Source organism: Canariomyces notabilis, assembly GCF_033297395.1.
Source record: "Canariomyces notabilis strain CBS 508.74 unplaced genomic scaffold N656scaffold_6, whole genome shotgun sequence".
NCBI lineage: Eukaryota > Fungi > Ascomycota > Sordariomycetes > Sordariales > Chaetomiaceae > Canariomyces > Canariomyces notabilis.
Window position 1 is genome coordinate 655,973 of NW_027041828.1, and position 16,381 is coordinate 672,353.

General features: G+C 54.9%; 4 protein-coding genes across 4 annotated transcripts; 3 read left to right on the forward strand and 1 right to left on the reverse strand.

Annotated features, from left to right (window-relative positions):
* Positions 1–947: 947 nt before the first annotated feature.
* Positions 948–3,779, reverse strand: N656DRAFT_796720 (uncharacterized protein; the record flags this gene model as incomplete). The annotated part of the gene is made up of 1 exon (XM_064817561.1): positions 948–3,779. One exon carries the CDS (start codon positions 3,777–3,779, stop codon positions 948–950), a length of 2,832 nt encoding a protein of 943 aa, XP_064671804.1.
* A 978-nt stretch (positions 3,780–4,757) lies between these two features.
* Positions 4,758–6,590, forward strand: N656DRAFT_777403 (uncharacterized protein; the record flags this gene model as incomplete). Its single annotated transcript, XM_064814814.1, has 5 exons — positions 4,758–4,760; positions 4,817–5,260; positions 5,313–5,500; positions 5,553–6,360; positions 6,427–6,590. The coding sequence occupies 5 exons, from the start codon at positions 4,758–4,760 to the stop codon at positions 6,514–6,516; spliced, it is 1,533 nt and encodes a 510-aa protein (XP_064671805.1). The 3' UTR covers positions 6,517–6,590.
* A 248-nt stretch (positions 6,591–6,838) lies between these two features.
* Positions 6,839–9,988, forward strand: N656DRAFT_777405 (uncharacterized protein). Its single transcript, XM_064814815.1, has 7 exons — positions 6,839–7,300; positions 7,387–7,735; positions 7,811–8,402; positions 8,455–9,162; positions 9,222–9,276; positions 9,328–9,480; positions 9,535–9,988. Exons 1-7 carry the CDS (start codon positions 7,084–7,086, stop codon positions 9,828–9,830), a joined length of 2,370 nt encoding a protein of 789 aa, XP_064671806.1. The 5' UTR covers positions 6,839–7,083; the 3' UTR covers positions 9,831–9,988.
* A 321-nt stretch (positions 9,989–10,309) lies between these two features.
* Positions 10,310–15,081, forward strand: N656DRAFT_728501 (uncharacterized protein). The gene is made up of 2 exons (XM_064812598.1): positions 10,310–14,352; positions 14,453–15,081. The coding sequence occupies exons 1-2, from the start codon at positions 10,556–10,558 to the stop codon at positions 14,964–14,966; spliced, it is 4,311 nt and encodes a 1,436-aa protein (XP_064671807.1). The 5' UTR covers positions 10,310–10,555; the 3' UTR covers positions 14,967–15,081.
* Positions 15,082–16,381: the final 1,300 nt, after the last annotated feature.

Consider the following 16,381-nt stretch of genomic DNA (forward strand, 5'->3'; position numbering starts at 1 on the left):
GTAAGTTTTCTCACAGATGGTGTAAAGCGATTTGGGACCTGGAGGCATCATCTTTCCTAGATACTGGCCTGTGAGTGAGTACGAAGCCCGAGCCCGCGGGTATACTCTGCATGACACGGTTATTCGCGATCAACGAATGCTCTTATATACGAATATGTTTCCGTACCCCTAGCCCATACAGTGTGTGCCCTCCAGTACCAGGAAGGCAGCGACATCTATCAACATACAAGTACCTGACAAGAAATCTGAGAATAATGCCACCACCTAAGGATGGCCCAACGGAGAACGCAAAGGCAAACCAGTTCGCCCTTCAAGCCAGAGTGTTACCAAGGATCACATTTGACCCATCAGCAACCACCAGTTGAATGATGAGAACGCGTCAGCCGGAAGCCGGGAAAGGACAACAGGGCCCATATCTAAGTACTCCCTGGACCGATCATCCACCGTGGACCCTGGAGCCGCGTAGAACGAATCCCTTGCCCTCAAACGCCTTTTCCTCAACTCGAAAATTCCCAACAATACTCCTACAAGTAAAACGCCGATATCATGCTGGGACATGGCTTGTCGTTCTGGCTTCTCCATCCCGAAACTCCTAGGGCCTCAAGCCTCTGGCAGAGTGTGCTTTGCTGGATAGTAACTGGCAAGCTCGGCAAGCTTGCAACGTGAACGGATTGCTGTCCGATACAGAATTTGGCAAAGCCTTCATGTCGTCTTTAGAAATGTCGTATTAAAAACCTACCTGTCAATATCCCGGTGGATCCGGCGGGCATCGTTGAATGTTAGTTGTCAAAGTCGGAAAAGAAGAACTGAAAAACAGATTTGCAGGGCATCGGGGTCAGTAAGTGTGCGGTTGAACTACAACCGTCTCCGGAGAAAGAGGAAGAGGATGGGAAGCTTGTGGAGAGCCTGCCGTTCAAGTCCGACGACGCTTGTTGTCTGTGCAATCGTCAGTCCACGCGCAACTTCTTCAGAGGCGGGAAACCCAGCGTACCGGTCTCCTCGGCCAGACTCTCCTCATCGTCAGTCCTGCTTCGTTTACCAGCGAGGCTGGATGGGCTCAAAGTAATGTCTTTGCGTTCATCGTCCTCGAGGTCATTTGCAATCGCCGGCTGCTCGTAATCGTCCTCGTCGTTCTCCCAATCAATTTCGTCATTTTCGCCCCCAGAAGCTGTCACTGGTGGCAATGCATCGCCATTTGCCAGCGTGAGAGAGTTGTCCTCCGTGTCATGTTCTTCATAGTCAATTTCATCGCCGTCGAAAGTAGCGCTTGTTTGAATCGATGCCGTTTCCGTGACTGCAGCAATATGAGTTACGTTCTGGTAATTGTTACTGGCAGAGTCGCTGGCATCCTCGGCAATATGCGACTCAGCAATGCTAACTGCAACTTCGGCACCAGCGCTTTCATTGTCGTTCCGGTCGTACGTAATCGAATATTCAACGTGTTCATCCCCTTCCTGTTCGTGAATCGACGACAGATCCGGGCCAGGATCTTCATCGAATGCGAGATCGAGGTAGTTATCTTCTTGGGGAAGCATGTCAGCATCATTGTAAGATAAAGTAGCCACGTTGAAGTCTGAACAATTGCCAGCAAGCGTGAGAGTGGTTGGGTTTTTGCCCTGCAGGTTGCTGTTCGTTACAACTCCCGAAGCTACAACCGGAGGCCGCGACGATGACGAGGGCCCAGAACGGGAACTACCCTGAGGGGCACCTTGACTCGTCATTGACGATACAGGACATGCGTCGTATTCGTCATCCGAGTACTCAATCTTCCAAAAGTCATCGTCAAAGGAAAGGGCCCGCGTCCGTGTAATGGCAGGTTGGGATGTGTGTGCTGATTGGGATATAGGACAGGCCTCGTAATCATCATCTGAGTAGTCAATCGTAAAGAAATCATCGTCCAAGGAAAGAGTCTGCGTCCCTGTAACAACCGATTGGGATGTGTGTGCCGATGCTTGGCTTGCCTCAAGCGCCGAGATTGGTGTCTCCTCATGGTTCATTTCGACGACGGAAAGATCCTCGATCTCAACGTCCTGAGGGGAAAGCAACTCGGCAACTTCTCCATGGTGTGGGGAATCATGATATGTCGGGGAAGAGGATGAAAGGTATTTACCATTTGAGCCTGTCTCCTGTCCATACCCGTCATGTGAAGGGGAGGCAATTGCTTCTCCGGCACCGAAATTTGCAGTTCCACCAGACTCATCGCCAGCCGTCTGCGCGCTATGGGATCTGTCAGATGTCTCCAGCGGGAGCTCGGAGTGTTGCGCAGCTGTCGTTTGCGGCTCTACCGCTTGGCTGACCCAGCCTTGCTCTTCATTTGCACCCTCCTCAGCATGTTCATTCAGGTGAGAGTGCGTCGCAAGGTAGTCATCTTCCAAGTCGTCCTGCGGGGCACCGGAGGAATCCAATTGATCGGTCTCGATTTGATGATCGTTCTGTTCTCCTGCCGCATTTCCATAACCGGAGCCTGCTTCGAGCTCAGAATCACGCTTGTCCTCAAAGGCTTGTGCAGCAGTGACACCATCATTTGCAGTTTCAAGAGTATCCTGCTCCTCGGCAGACTGCTCGTCCGAGTCTCCGTCCTCAGACGGTTCATGTTGCTCTTGACCCTCGGTCGGCGGGTTGGCTCCCGCCAGTTCGCCGTGCATTTCGGATGCCTCAATATCCTCCGAGTAATCAGACTCATCAATGAGCCCGGCAACGGACAGGAGTTCGAGGAAGTGCTCTTCGCTGTCCCGCCGGACCAGTAGCTGGACAACGGGGTCCTGCTTTTCTAACGCACTATGGCAGTCAAGAATTTCACGGAAACTGCGAGTCAAAAACTTCTCCGATGACCGCTCTCCGAACTCGAGACCAAGAGGGTCGATGCGGATTACCAGCTCATCCGCGGGCGACATTTCGTGAGCTACAACGTGACGGAGGCAGGAAAGGAACTCCGACAGTGGGCTGTCCAGCTGTGTTATGTCATCTAGGAAGTAAGTGTCTGGATCGTCATCCGGGGCCCCGAATAGAGAGTAGGTTTCTTCGTTGTATACAACTGCCACGTTGGGAATCCCGGCGAGCGAGTGCGCAAGGTCTTGGACGGCTTTGTCCATATCACTCATGGCCGAATGTGGTTCGTCGTGCTGATCCGCAACATACTCCTCGTGAGCTGCCTCATCGATAGCGTCGTGACCGCTGTCGGAAATGGCCTGATTCTCTTTATCGACATCACCCGAGTCATCTTGTGGGTTCAAGCCCTCACCATAATCCTCGGGTTCAGTGTGGTGCGAAACCTCATCCTTCACTTGAATAAATGTCTCAGGCTGGGCGTTTTCGGCCAACTGATTAGACTCTTGCCCGTCATCCGCCAAAGCAGTTTCCTGCCCATTATCGGTTCCGGAAGGCTCTAGAGTTTCCAAGTCAATACGGATGTCGGTGGCATTGGGATCATCATCCTCGTATCCAATTTCATCCTCATATTCCCCTCCAGCCTCGACATCGACCTCGGTGTCTTGGCCAGAAATCTGGGCCACCTCGGTGGCATGAAACTTTTGTTCGTGACCCGCCTTACCGGCCTGGCCTTCCTCATCTTCAAAGCCAATCTCAACGTCAAGATTCACGTGGTCCCCATTGCCAATGTCAGATCCACCAACGTCCTGCTCGACCTGGTCATACGACACATCGAGGCCAAAGTCAAAACCATCGGCCTCGTGGTCGGTATTGGGGTCAAAATTCAGCTGGTGCTCTGCTTCCAGGTGGCTCAAAGGACCAGGCTCCACCGAGAGCCCAGCTTGCTCCATCGCAGTGTGATGAGGCCGAGTGCAGTGAATGTGCGAAGAAAGAGGAACACAGGGAATAGAGGGTACGTCGTTGTGATGGCTTGCTTTTCCTTGCTACCAGAAACCCGCCTGCTGCATCGAGGTGTGGCGTCGGCCTTGCGAAGACAACTCAACAAGTGACGGGGCAGACAGAGGGAGTGTCGGAGCAGATTGACAGTGGGCCAAATGCTAGAAGAAATCTAGGTGTGGAAAATCGTGATTTACAAGTGGGAGATGGCGCGTTCGATGGCCCATTCGCATCTGCTTCCGCCCGAGATGCGAGCACTGCGGCAGGCGGAAAAAAGTTGGCTGTTGTGACTCAGAAATCGGGCTGGTGCATTCAGAAATTCGCAGACTGTGCCGAGTCGGAAATCGGGGGAGACCACAAGTCGGTCGGAGTAGAGCTTGTCGAGGTTCGACCGTTCAGAACTTCAGTTCTTTGGAATGGATCACAACGGAGAAGGATGAGTTGGATGGAGAAAAGACCTATACAGGTATGGTCTGATGGTGAATGTGGGAAGATCAGGTATTTGAAGGGAAGCTTCGGTTTTGATTGCGAGAAGGTTTCGGTGAAGTCGTGGAGGTGCGCGTGTTGAAATAAAAAGACGTGGAAGGGCGCCGCACGCCCGCACCCAGTTTGGTGCTTTAGCCTTTGTGCCTGCGACAAAGAAGCCTTTAAGCTGGGCAGTTAAAGATTAGATAACAGCAGTAGCTGTGCAATAACGCAGAGTGCCTTGTAATGCACAGAAATTAGTTAGTAGCTCCAACGTCCGTTAACTGGTACAGAAGCTCGCCAGTTGGCAGCCCCCCTCGGCCAGGCGCACGGTCAGAATGACAGATCGCATTGTTGCAAGATCCAATTGCAACAAACTTAGGAGGAGGGTTGAAGCTCCTTTTGCCGACTAACTGCACATCTACCAGAACCACCACCCCCAGGACAAAACACTCGCCGCAGCCAAGATGGTATGTTTGCTGCTTCTGTGCATATGCATCTGGTTTATACTGACGAAGCCATCCAGGTTGTCCTCGCTGCGTCCATCTGCACACGGGGCGGCAAGGCGGTCCTCGCCCGGGCTTTCCACGACATCAAGCGGTCGCGCATCGAAGCCCTCCTGGCATCCTTCCCTAAAGCGGCGAACTCTGGCACCCAACACACTACGGTCGAGCAGGACAATGTCCGATTCGTATACCAACCATTGGACGAGCTGTACATGGTGCTCATTACCAACAAGCAATCCAACATCCTCCAAGACATCGACTCCCTGCACCTGTTCGCCCAGGTTGTTACCAGCACGTGCAAGAGCCTCGACGAGCGCGAGATCCTCAAAAATGCTTTTGAGCTCATCAGCGCCTTCGATGAGCTAGTGACGCTCGGGTACAGGGAGAACTTGACAATCAGTCAGATCAAGACGTTCTTGGAGATGGAAAGCCATGAGGAGCGCATCCAGGAGATCATCGCTCGGGTAGGAGGACCTGGTAACTACCTACCGAGACGAGTTGCTGATATACCCATAGAACAAGGAATTGGAGGCTACCGAGGAGCGCAAGCGGAAGGCCAAGCAATTGGAGATGCAGCGCAAGGAATCCGGGAGGCGCGGTGCTGGCATGTCGCGGCCTCCAGTCTATCCAACATACACCCCGCCGGTACGGCCAGCTGTTACTGAGACATATGATACTTACGAGGCGGAGAAGAACAAGTCCAAGTATGCGTTGGTTCTGAGAGCACCTGAGGGTAGACCAAGCTAACCGAGACAGGTTCACTGCCCCCAAGGGTAAGGGCATGCAGCTGGGCAAGAAGTCCAAGACCACAGACATGTTTGAGCGCGTAAAAGGAGAGCTAGGACCTGTGGACGACACGCCACTTGTGCCCGTCGCCGCAGCGTCTGCCCCAGAACCGGCCTCTGCCCCGAGGGTTTCATCCTCGTTGGACCGGGATGCGATCCACGTCACTATCAATGAAGCTATCACAGCCAAAATATCCAGGGAGGGCGCGCTGAACTCATTTTCGATCAGCGGCGACCTGTCACTACGCGTCTCGGATCCTTCGCTCACCAAGCTCAAGCTCAATCTCAGCGCCACGCCGTCACACGGCGCGCAGTTCCGGACGCACCCTAACGTGGACAAGAACGCCTTCAACAGTTCCAAGGCCATTCAAATGGCCAACACTGCGAGGGGTTTCCCGGTGAACAATTCCGTTGGCGTGCTGCGATGGCGCGCTACTCCCAGGGTGGATGACTCGAGTGTGCTGCCGATCACCTTCACCGTCTGGGTCAACAAGGGCTCAGAAGGGAACTGCACGCTCACGATAGAGTATGAGCTATCTAGAGGCGACACCCTGAAGGACGTCAGCGTTGTTGTGCCATTCTCCAGCGCCGAGCCGTCTATCTCTAGCTTTGATGCAGTCTACGAGGTGTCCGGCGACAGCCTGGAATGGTCGATAGGCACGGTGAGCGAGGACAATCCCAGCGGCGCCTTCGAGTTTGAGGCGCAGACGGACGACGAGAACGAGTTCTTCCCGATGCAAGTGCGCTTCTCGAAGACGTCGCCGTTTGTGGATGTTGATGTAGGTTTCTGCTGCCCCTGGGACGAAGCGAGACGAGACGATTGCAAGAGCTAACAGACTCAATAGGTCCAATCGGTGGAGCTGCTGGAGATGAATGAGGAGGTCACTTTCTCCAAGGAGATCAAGTCCGTTGCGGAGTCGTACGTAATTGAGTAGACTGGCGAGGTAAGAAGGAAGGCGGCAGTGTTTGGGTGTCCTGAGCGTGGAGTATCCTGAGGTGCGGCATGGGCAGCTACTACTAGTAGAAATGACACTGGGATTGTCTCTCATCCACCACACCTGAATCCTCCCTGGCGTATGTAAGTGAGCAGGGTGTGTAGATTGTATAGTATTGACTCCCCAAAGTGAGCCTCATGCTGTGGGTGTCAACGGTTCAACTTGAGCGCCAACTGTTGAAGTAAGTGCACAGTGCGAAATGTGCAGCCACTGGAGCCCAAGACTCCGAGTCGCTTGAATCAATCCAGCTTCAGAGCTTCACGTTCATTTCCAGTTGAGTCGCTCGAGAGTCCCTCTTTTCAGAAACACCAGAAACTGGAGACAATGAATATTGGCCCTGGCAAGAACAACCAAACACAGGCAACCGGTAACTATCCGCGCAATTACCTACCCAGGTGCCTTAATATGAGAGAAAAAGAGATGAGCCCATCCTTAAGCCCACCACTTTCATAAGCTCGCCAATTCCTCCACATTCACCTGCAATTCAGTCACGACACAACAAACAAGATGGAAACAGCCACACCCGTCCTCCGCCTTTTTGGGTCAAGCTCCCTCGCAACTCCCGCCACGGGCGGCCAATTCGCCTGCAACCCAGCCATCGACCTAACAGCAACCGTCGGCGAGGACAATGCTACGTTGTACGTGTGGCGCGCCAACGACCAGCTCGTGTGGAAGCACGCTGAGCGGGGGAAGAAGGTGGAGGGGATTTGTTGGAAGGAGGATGGTGTGTTTTCTTTTTTGATTTCCAGATTTCCCTCGGGCCCTCGATCAGATGAAGGAAAGTGAAATGCTAATGCGAAGGGAAATCAGGCCAGTTCCTCGCCTCGGGATGGAGCGACGGGGTGGTCAGGCTGATGGGTCTGGAGAGCAGCAAGCCCGTGCATCATATCCGGGTTTGCGATGCAGACTCTCTCTCCTCTGGTGGGGCCGGGGGGACCGCACCGGCCAAGATTGAGTTCATCGCTTGGTCAAAAAACGTCACGGGTGAGAGTAGGAGGAGAGGACGGAAAGGAGGGCCGAGGAGGGCCGAGAGGGAAATCCTACTGGATGCAGAACGGATGGGAGACGTGGCGCTCGACTTGCCACATGAGCTGACCTTTCTCGAGGTTGAGACGGCGCTGCCGAAGCTAAGTCCGCTCCCTGTTTTGGGCGGATCGGGGTAAGTGGTCCCATGGGTTTGGCGGAGGGGACGAGAGAGGCTCGGTGATGGGTGGAAGCTGATCTGGATGCTTAGAGACGACATGTTCCTGTTTTCGACGACTGCGTCACTAGACTTTGTATTTCGGCCGTGCAAGGCCGAGGACGCCGACGACGTGCATATCCTGATCGTTGGCACCGCCGATGGTGGCATCCATCTCAGCATCTATGACTCGTTTGTCATTGGGAGGTTCAAGCACTCGCCCAGAACGGCGAGGGCCGATCCGGGCTCCGGTGTTTTTCAGCTGTGTGGCCATGGTTCACACCCCGAAATATCTACACATATGCTTCTGCTTCGGCCGCATCAAGGTGACGGGACCGCGTTATACCTTGTGCCTATGGATCTCACTTTTGTGCACCGCTCTCCCGTCAATCTGTCTTTGCTGGCGTCGAAGACGACGACGCTGCAGAATTTGCTGCGCTACTTGAAGCAAACGCAGTCACACATGATTGGCGAGTGGAAGTCCACAAGGGAACTGCCGTCAAGGTTTTTACTCGGGGTCCAGGATGACCTCAAGAAAATGCCCAACGGGGCTTTGACAATAGTCCAGGCCTTGTACCATACTGTTGCGACCGGCCATGTCTTACCCCCTGTGAAGGAATGGCTCGTGGATACTCTTGCTGAGCGGGTGAGGAGACCCTCTCCCTTGGACAGAATGAGTCCAGCTGACGGGTTAGCAGGGACTTAAACGATGGGAAAAGGCCGTGATAACCGGACTGGTTAATCTTCGAGGCTTGGTTCATGAGAATTTTATCCCGGCGCTAGAGAGATGCGGCATCATCCTTAGTCGTCTGCTTGGGATTGCTCGCTTCCATCGCTCAGAGGAGAGTATTGGGTTCAGCGAGGCTCAGATAAGCAAGCTTGCAGAGATCATCTCATGCTTATTGATGGTTGCTCACAAGGTCTTGCTCATAGTCATGGACGAGTTGGAACAATTCACGGTATTCTCGGTATGGCTGCGGATGGAAATCGACAAGCAGGCGTCGTCGTCAATCACAGACGAGCTGTCGGAGAAAGAGGCTACGATGGACTATGCGAAGGTACTATCATATATCCAGAACTACTTGGTCAGCAGTCCTCTAGCGACATACTTTGGCGAGCTCGATAAAGAGCAGCATATTAAGGACAAAGAACATATCGAACAGGCGCCCTCCCTCCCAGACATTCTCGGCGCGGAGTTGCAGAAACAGGAAGCCGGTCAGCCTTACATGGCCGCACTACCTAGAGTCGAATTTCTACTCGACTATTTGACCTCCAGGGCTAGCATTGTGTTCAAGGGCATCGCTAGGGCAGAGGAGCAAGGTGTCCGGTTCGGCCAAGCTGCCGAATTGTCCATTGGGAAGAAGATTTGGAAGCACGATATCTGGGTGAGCAGGCCGAAGAAGAACGTGAGTCTCTGTCTGACCTCCCACAAGCCGAGCTGATTTCGCTGATCCGTCGGGTACAGAGTGATTCTGCTGCGGTATATACAGCAATGGTCCCTGAAACGGACAAGTCTAAAAGTATGTATACTGCATCTAGCCACAATCACTGGCTAACATGATCCACCCCAGTCTATCTCATCCGCGCGGACATCCCACTGCATGACGGCGTTAGCGGGCCAGCCTCGATGACTGCCAGCGGACTCTCGCTACCAGACAGTGCAACCATTGTCGACTTTAAATTCCTAAACGACGACTCTCTGCTATTGCTGTGCAGTCAACCAAGTATGCTCTGCAATATTGAAGACCTATGCCATCTAGTGCTAATGACAGTTTCAGAAGAAGCAAAGCCAAGCCTACTACATATTGCCTATCAGGCGCGGTATCAAGAATACAAGGAGGGAAATTGTCCTCCCGTGATTGAAGTCAGCAGGGGGGCCAACAATAGAAACATTTCTTGGTTCGACTTCTCCAATATTTCGGGCTTCACCCCGGTCCAGATGGAGGTCCAGAGGGCTAATAGCTTAAGGGGTGAGATTCCCGCCAGAGTCTGTCTGTTGGGGCGAGACAAGGCCGTGTACAAGACGTACGCACTTCCAGAAGACTTAGCATCGGGTGTACATGCTAGAGGGTAGAACATCTTGAACTGTTGTTGTTCTAGCGATACGAGGGAGGGTCAAGCGGTTGAAGATGGGTTAGCAGGAGCTTACAGTAACTGTCAGTCAGACTCGAATGCTCAACTAGTGTAAAACCACTGGGTCTGTAATATTAGAGAATAGAAAGGATTGACGAGCTCTTCGGTCCCCAGTCGCATCTTGTGATGACCCGTTCTTGGTTTAGCCCCTGAATTGTTTAGTGCCGGGCCTTATTGTTGGTGCTCTAGAAACCCCTGTGCCGCACTCGCTCTGTCCCTTGAATAGCAGCTCGTGCCCCAACAAAGAACGCGTCTGTATGTGTTGTAATTTACGTACTGTACGGTATGTATCGCTCAACATACGGAGCGCTGTAGGGCGCATTGTGGGGTACACACATTACGTTACCGTTACAGTTCTTTTAGCGATCCCAACAGGCCAGCCGCCCCCTGCCTTTAGCGCTCCTGCACACCCAAACTGACCTGCTTACTTACAACTGCAACAAACGTCATGGCACCGAACTGACAGACAGAACAAAGGCAACGGCAACAGTTCACCACCCAACATCCCGAGATTGGCCGTTACGTTAGTTTGCTCCTTGCCAACAATGAACGAGCATACATGCTAGTAGCTCAGAAAGGTTACATGTGACCGGCCAGCCGGCTTGATATGCGTACAAGTCCGATCTTCAAGCAGTTCTTACGTGTACGCCAGAGCCGAGCTCCAACATGAACGAGCCGACGATGCCGCCCCCGGCGGCGTTCACTGGCCAAAAGCCCGTATCCTCCTCCTCCTCCGCTGCTCCCGGCCCGGCAACATCCCAGGCTTCTCCTCAGCCTCCTCAACCGGCCCGCCGAACCTCGTCGTTTCAGCCCGGCGGCCCAGCCATTCCCGTCGTCCTTAACGAAGCAGCGCTCGACTCGCCCAGCTTCCGCGCCACGGCCGTCCACTTCTCCGACCAACTCGACACAATTGAGCGCTGGCTCGACGGTTACGCCCGGAGCACCGCCAAGCTCGCTCACGACGTCCTCGCCCTCGAAGACACAATCAACGCCTATCTGTCCAAGATATCCCCTCCACCGTCCATGGCCTCGCCGGCCGATTCGCCCGTGCTCGACGCAGACTACACGCTGCAAGCGCTGCGGCGGGCCGGCGAGGGCGCGCGCGAGTGGTGGGGGGGCATCCTGGCCGCGGTGCGGCGGCTCGAGCCCGTCAGCGTCGAGCCGATCCGCGCCTTCATCCAGAACGAGCTGCGCAACTTCCGCGAGACGCGGCGGGCCCTGGACGCGGCGCAAAAGGCCTTTGACGGCACCCTGGCGCGCTACGTCGGGCAGAGCAAGACCAAGGAGCCGAGCTCGCTGCGCGAGGACGCCTTCGCCGTCTACGAGACAAGGCGTGCTTACCTTAAGGCCAGCATGGACTACTGCCAGATGGCACCCCAGGTCAGGGCCGGGCTGGACAGGCTGCTCGTGCGCATCTGCGCTGATGTATACCGTGAGATGAGGAAGGCGAGGGAGTCTGGTGGCGGCGCCGTGAGCGCGTGGGGTGATGAGCTGGAGAGGATCAGGGGCTGGGCTAGGGAGATGGAGTCGTCTGAGGCTGTGTTCCGGCGCGAGTTACAGGCGGCGAGGCGGGAGATTGGCGAGAGCACGCTTACCACGTACAAACCGTCGCGCGAGCTGGAGGACTACAGCATTTCGACGGTGCCGTACCTTGGCTCCAAGGGCCCCATGAGCATGCAGCGCAAGGACCAGGTCGCCGTCATTTCGGAGAAGCAGGGCTGGCTTTTCTTGCGGGTGCTGTCGGGAAAACCGGTCAGGACGACCTGGGTGCGCCGATGGTACTACTGCCGCGACGGCATCTTTGGCTGGCTGGCGCAGGGCCCTCACGGGGTGCTCATGGGCGACGAGATTGGCGTTCTTTTGTGTAGCGCCCGCCCGGCCGTACAGGAAGAACGCCGGTTCTGCTTCGAAATCAAAACCAAGACGCAGACTATCATGCTGCAAGCAGAGACGCAGGCGCAATTGATCGAGTGGCTTGAGGTGTTTGAGGTGGCTAAGAAGAAGGCGATCGAGGCCAGCATGGGCCGGGACCAAAGCGCGCTCTTGGGAGGCGTCGACCCAGCCTTCTCCATTACGCCTCCGTCGATCCCCGAATTCTCGGCCAAGAACTTGGACAACCTGGACGAGACGGCCACGTCTGAAAAGCAGGCAAACTTGCCTCTTCCTAGTCAGGAGGGGAACCTTGCGACTCGTACGAGCTTTGACGTCCCTCCTCGGCGTGCGATTACCACTCACCTTGGACGGGAGGATGGCGAGAGCGGGCGAGAGCATGCTGCACGTATCATGCAGAAGTTGGATCTGCATCGCAAGTCAACCTTTGCAAGCTCAAGCGAGACATCCGCTCTTGGAGTAGCCGCGGCGGGTCTTGTCTCGGCCACGGCAGCGTCTCCTCTATTAGGGCAGACTGCTCCGCTTCGCCTGTCTACCCCCCTGTTCGACCAGCAACCGGGTAGCCTAGCACCTGTTGCTCTAGCCAAACCTCCCATCATGACAAGTCTTAGCAAAGCTGCTGTCTTGGCAAGCGCCAATGCGGGAACAGGTCAGATGCTGCCAAGCGCCGTGCTGGCCAACTACTGGGGTAGCTGCTCCTACACGCCTATGTACTGTCCCTCTCCTACGATGCCCCCAACTCCGAAGCCAGATCCGACAGACCCCTTTGTGGCCACGGTCATGCCGGGGACCACTACCGGGGAGAAGATGGCTGTCCCCGCCAGTTCGCACCGGAAAACGCTGAGCATGGATACCAAAATGACAGACATCAAAGCACAGGAGAAGTCACCTTCGGATAAATTCCCCTTGAACTATCCGTCCGAGCTTAGGGCACAGTATGCGCAGTTCAGACTCATCTTCCCAACCGCGCCCATTGACGACAAGCCCGTGTTGGTCTTGAATGCCGCCTGGTCCAGCTCGTCCGGGGAGGGCAAGGAAGGCCAAGGCATGGCCGGGAGCGGACGCATCTTCGTCACACCCGACCGGATGTACTTTTACGGACACCAGCTGGGCTTGGTCGTAGCATACGCCATCGACCTGGACAGCATTGCCGAGCTAACGGCGGCGCCAGGACGGGACTGCAATTTCATCTTCCTCCACCTGAATCAGGATATGCAAGACGCCCGGTTTTCTCGCATTACAATCAAGGTGTTCCTGGAGGATTTCTCCCTGTTGCAGGCCCGTCTCAATCTCCTAGTCGACGACCTTCAGGCTGCCGAGCCAATGGAGCTGTCCGAAATCATTCGGGCCCTGATTAACCTGGAAAAGGCGGGCCAGGAGCATAACAAGCGGAGCCCTAGCGCAGACAGCTGGGAGGAAGTGTCGTCCAACACGCCGGTTGACGATGGGACGCCGTTCGGCCGACCCGTTAATAGGAGACCGCAGCTTGGGAATGGCAGATACGGGCTACTGCGCGGGTCAAGGAAGTCGGTGCCAAAGCTCCAGCTACCCGCGCGGCCGGTGGTGTACGAACCTCAAGACATGGGCAAGGCTGTGGCGGAGAGACACTTTGAGATCAGTGCCAAGGCATGTTTCCATGTCTTGTTCGGCGACAACAGCTTCCTCTTCCCTAAGCTCTACTTTGAGCGTCGGGCCAAGGAGATTGCGCAGGGCCCCTGGGAACTGCAGGATCAAGGCCGGATGAGGCGCCAGTTTCGGTTCAAGGTAGATCACGTTGACATGCTTGGTCGCAAGAAGGCCGGTGACGTGACCGACTCGCAAACCATTGACGTCTTCAACGACCACATTACATACGTGGTCACACACACCAAGACACCGTGGCACCTCCCACACTCCCAGGCATTCAGGCTTGTCTTTAAGGTGGTCATCACACACGTGTCCAAATCCAGGTGCAGGCTCGCCATCTACACCAAGGCCGACTGGTCCAAGGCAGCAGCATTCGCCAAAAACATGGTGCAGCGGCAAGCGCTGGACGACGCGGCCAACGACGCCGAGGAGCTGGCCGAGCTGGCGACGGAGCAGGTCCGCAGGCTGGGCCCTCACAGCCGCACCAAGCGCGCAATACAAGTGTACGGCAACATAGGACAGCAGAACCAGGTCGTCACCTTGACCCCCGACACGGCGGCGGCCGAGGGGCAGAAGAAGCCGACGATACGCCCGCGCACGCTGACTGACATGATGCTTGAGACGGGCAGGTCCTTTATGGAGAGCGCCATAACCTCGATTATGATGTGGACGTTTGCCGCTTTGAAGCGGCTGTTCAAAATCGTCACGGCCAACAGGGTGATTCTCGTGCTGCTGGCGGTTAGCGCGGCGTATAACCTGCTCGTCATTTCTCAGGCTAGCTCGACGTGGTTGCTCGAACGCAGGTCGGCAAGGTACATGAACCGCCTGGGCGTCGGGCCGAATCCGATTATGAGCAAGGCCATCTACCTCGCTGATCTGGAGGAGGCAGCAGCGGCCGGCGGAAGGTCCGCGGGCCTAGATGCCCGGCCGTCTAAGGACAGTCAATGGTTAGTTACCCACCCTCCCCTTCACTCACACAAATACAGTCCCTCCCAAAACAGAAACACTGCTCCTCAGGACGCTATTGCTAACTCTGCAAACCTCAAGCTACACCACCTTCCAAACCCTGGTCAACACAACCAGCCTCGACGCGCCCTACCAGGACGCCGGGGCCGACATTTTCTCGTCGGCCGCCAGCCGGGCCACGGCGCGCCGTCTCCGCCGCGCGCGCCAGCGCCTGGGCGGGTACCGGCACGACCTGCTCGTGGCCATGCGCATCGTCAACGGCATCGAGCGGGAAGTGGTGCAGTCCGAGTGGGAGAACTGGCTGGCCGACGAGACGTACCGGTGCGAGCAGGTCAAGGGGATGTTGATGCGCGGGGATCTGGGCAGGGAGGAGGTTGGGGATGTGGGTGAGGAGGGGAAAGGGAAAGATCGGTATATGATGACAGGGGATGGAGATGGGGATGGGCAACAGAAGGTGCTAACGGCTAAGGATGGGGGTAAGCGTAAAGAGGCGCTGAGAAAGTGGCATGAGGAGTACTGTGGGAGCTGTGAGGCCGATCGGAAGGCGGTTTTGGAGAGACGGGGAGTGTCTGAGATGGCTTCGTTTGTAATGTAGTTTAGTTGTAAGAGGGTATCTAGATGCATGGTGCAACGAGGTAGGCGTTCTTGTCAGAATACATGACTTATTGAGGTATGTACATACATCGGGTGGATAGGTCAAGAGAGGAACTCTTCGTACTACTTAGGGGTCTCACCCCCTTTTTGTAAGCCGAATACCCAACGTTGTCATACGGCTGGGAGTCCTCAGCCGCTTAGCTCAGTCAACTAAAAGTTTGCCGCATACTTTTCTCAATCGCTTGGTCTATATAAGCCGCATATTCCAGATTCAGCTGTTGTACTGACCGCTGGTACAGAGTAAGCGGCTGGGAAAGTAAGCGGCTGGGAAATGCCAGCGGCTAGAGGAGGGTAAGGCCCGTGCTCAGGGGTACGTACATACAGTACCAATCCACCCATACACCCAGATCACTGCACTACATATACTAACGAACATGATCAACTTAATGATATCTCTATTAGTTATCTACCTTCCAAGGCTGTAAGTCAAGGTTGCAAGTTAAGTGGGTAGGTGGCAGTCGACTTCGTAGGGACTCTAGGACTTGGGCCTCTAGGGATTCCAGTCAACTTGCCAGGGCAGTTGAGTTGATTCACTAGAATCGCTAAATTAGCCAGAAAACACAATTCCAGGGCACTTCACACAATCGCTTCTATTTTCAACTACCAGCCTACACCGCCTTGGTCGTACTACCACAAACAGCACAGCGCAAAGGGCATACTACAGTCAGCAGATCAGAGGGCATACCACAGTTAGCAGTAACGTCAATCAGAGGGCAGCAACATACCAAGGTCAGAGTACATCTCACATAGAGGTAGGAAATAGAGGACTATAAAAGCCAGAGACCTTGGGAGCCGGAGACTATAGGAGCCAGACCAGTCACCTAAGGGCGTAGAGGCGAGAGCTCCAGGATAGAAAATTAAGGAAGATAAAGATAAGAGGAACCTAAGCCTAAAGTTCGCTAAATCAAAGAAAGGTAAGCCCACAGCTACCTAGCGATGGTCACTGCCTAGAGGTTAGGTCAATATATAAGGAAGAAGTCAGGGACTCGACCACTTGCAGAGGTACAGAGCTACAGTACATAGGAACTCCCATTACCAACTGTTGCCCAGCCGCTTACATCTCCTAGCCGCTAGTATCTCCAGCCGCTCCCATTCCCAGCCGTTGAGCAGCCGCTTACAGATTATAAGCTGCCCTTTAACCGTTACTTCAGTCAGATGCTTAGTAAATCCCAAACGTATAATATCTTCAACCGCTCCTAGGGCCAGCCGCTCCCAAGACCAAGCGTTTGGAATAGCCAGCAGCTGTGACGAACTAAGCGGCTGTGACGAATCTCGGTCCCCTACCACTGAAAGGGACTCCTCAGACTGAAGGTTGACTTAGACGGGGTGAGGTTCGGTAGAGCCAAAGGGTCTACA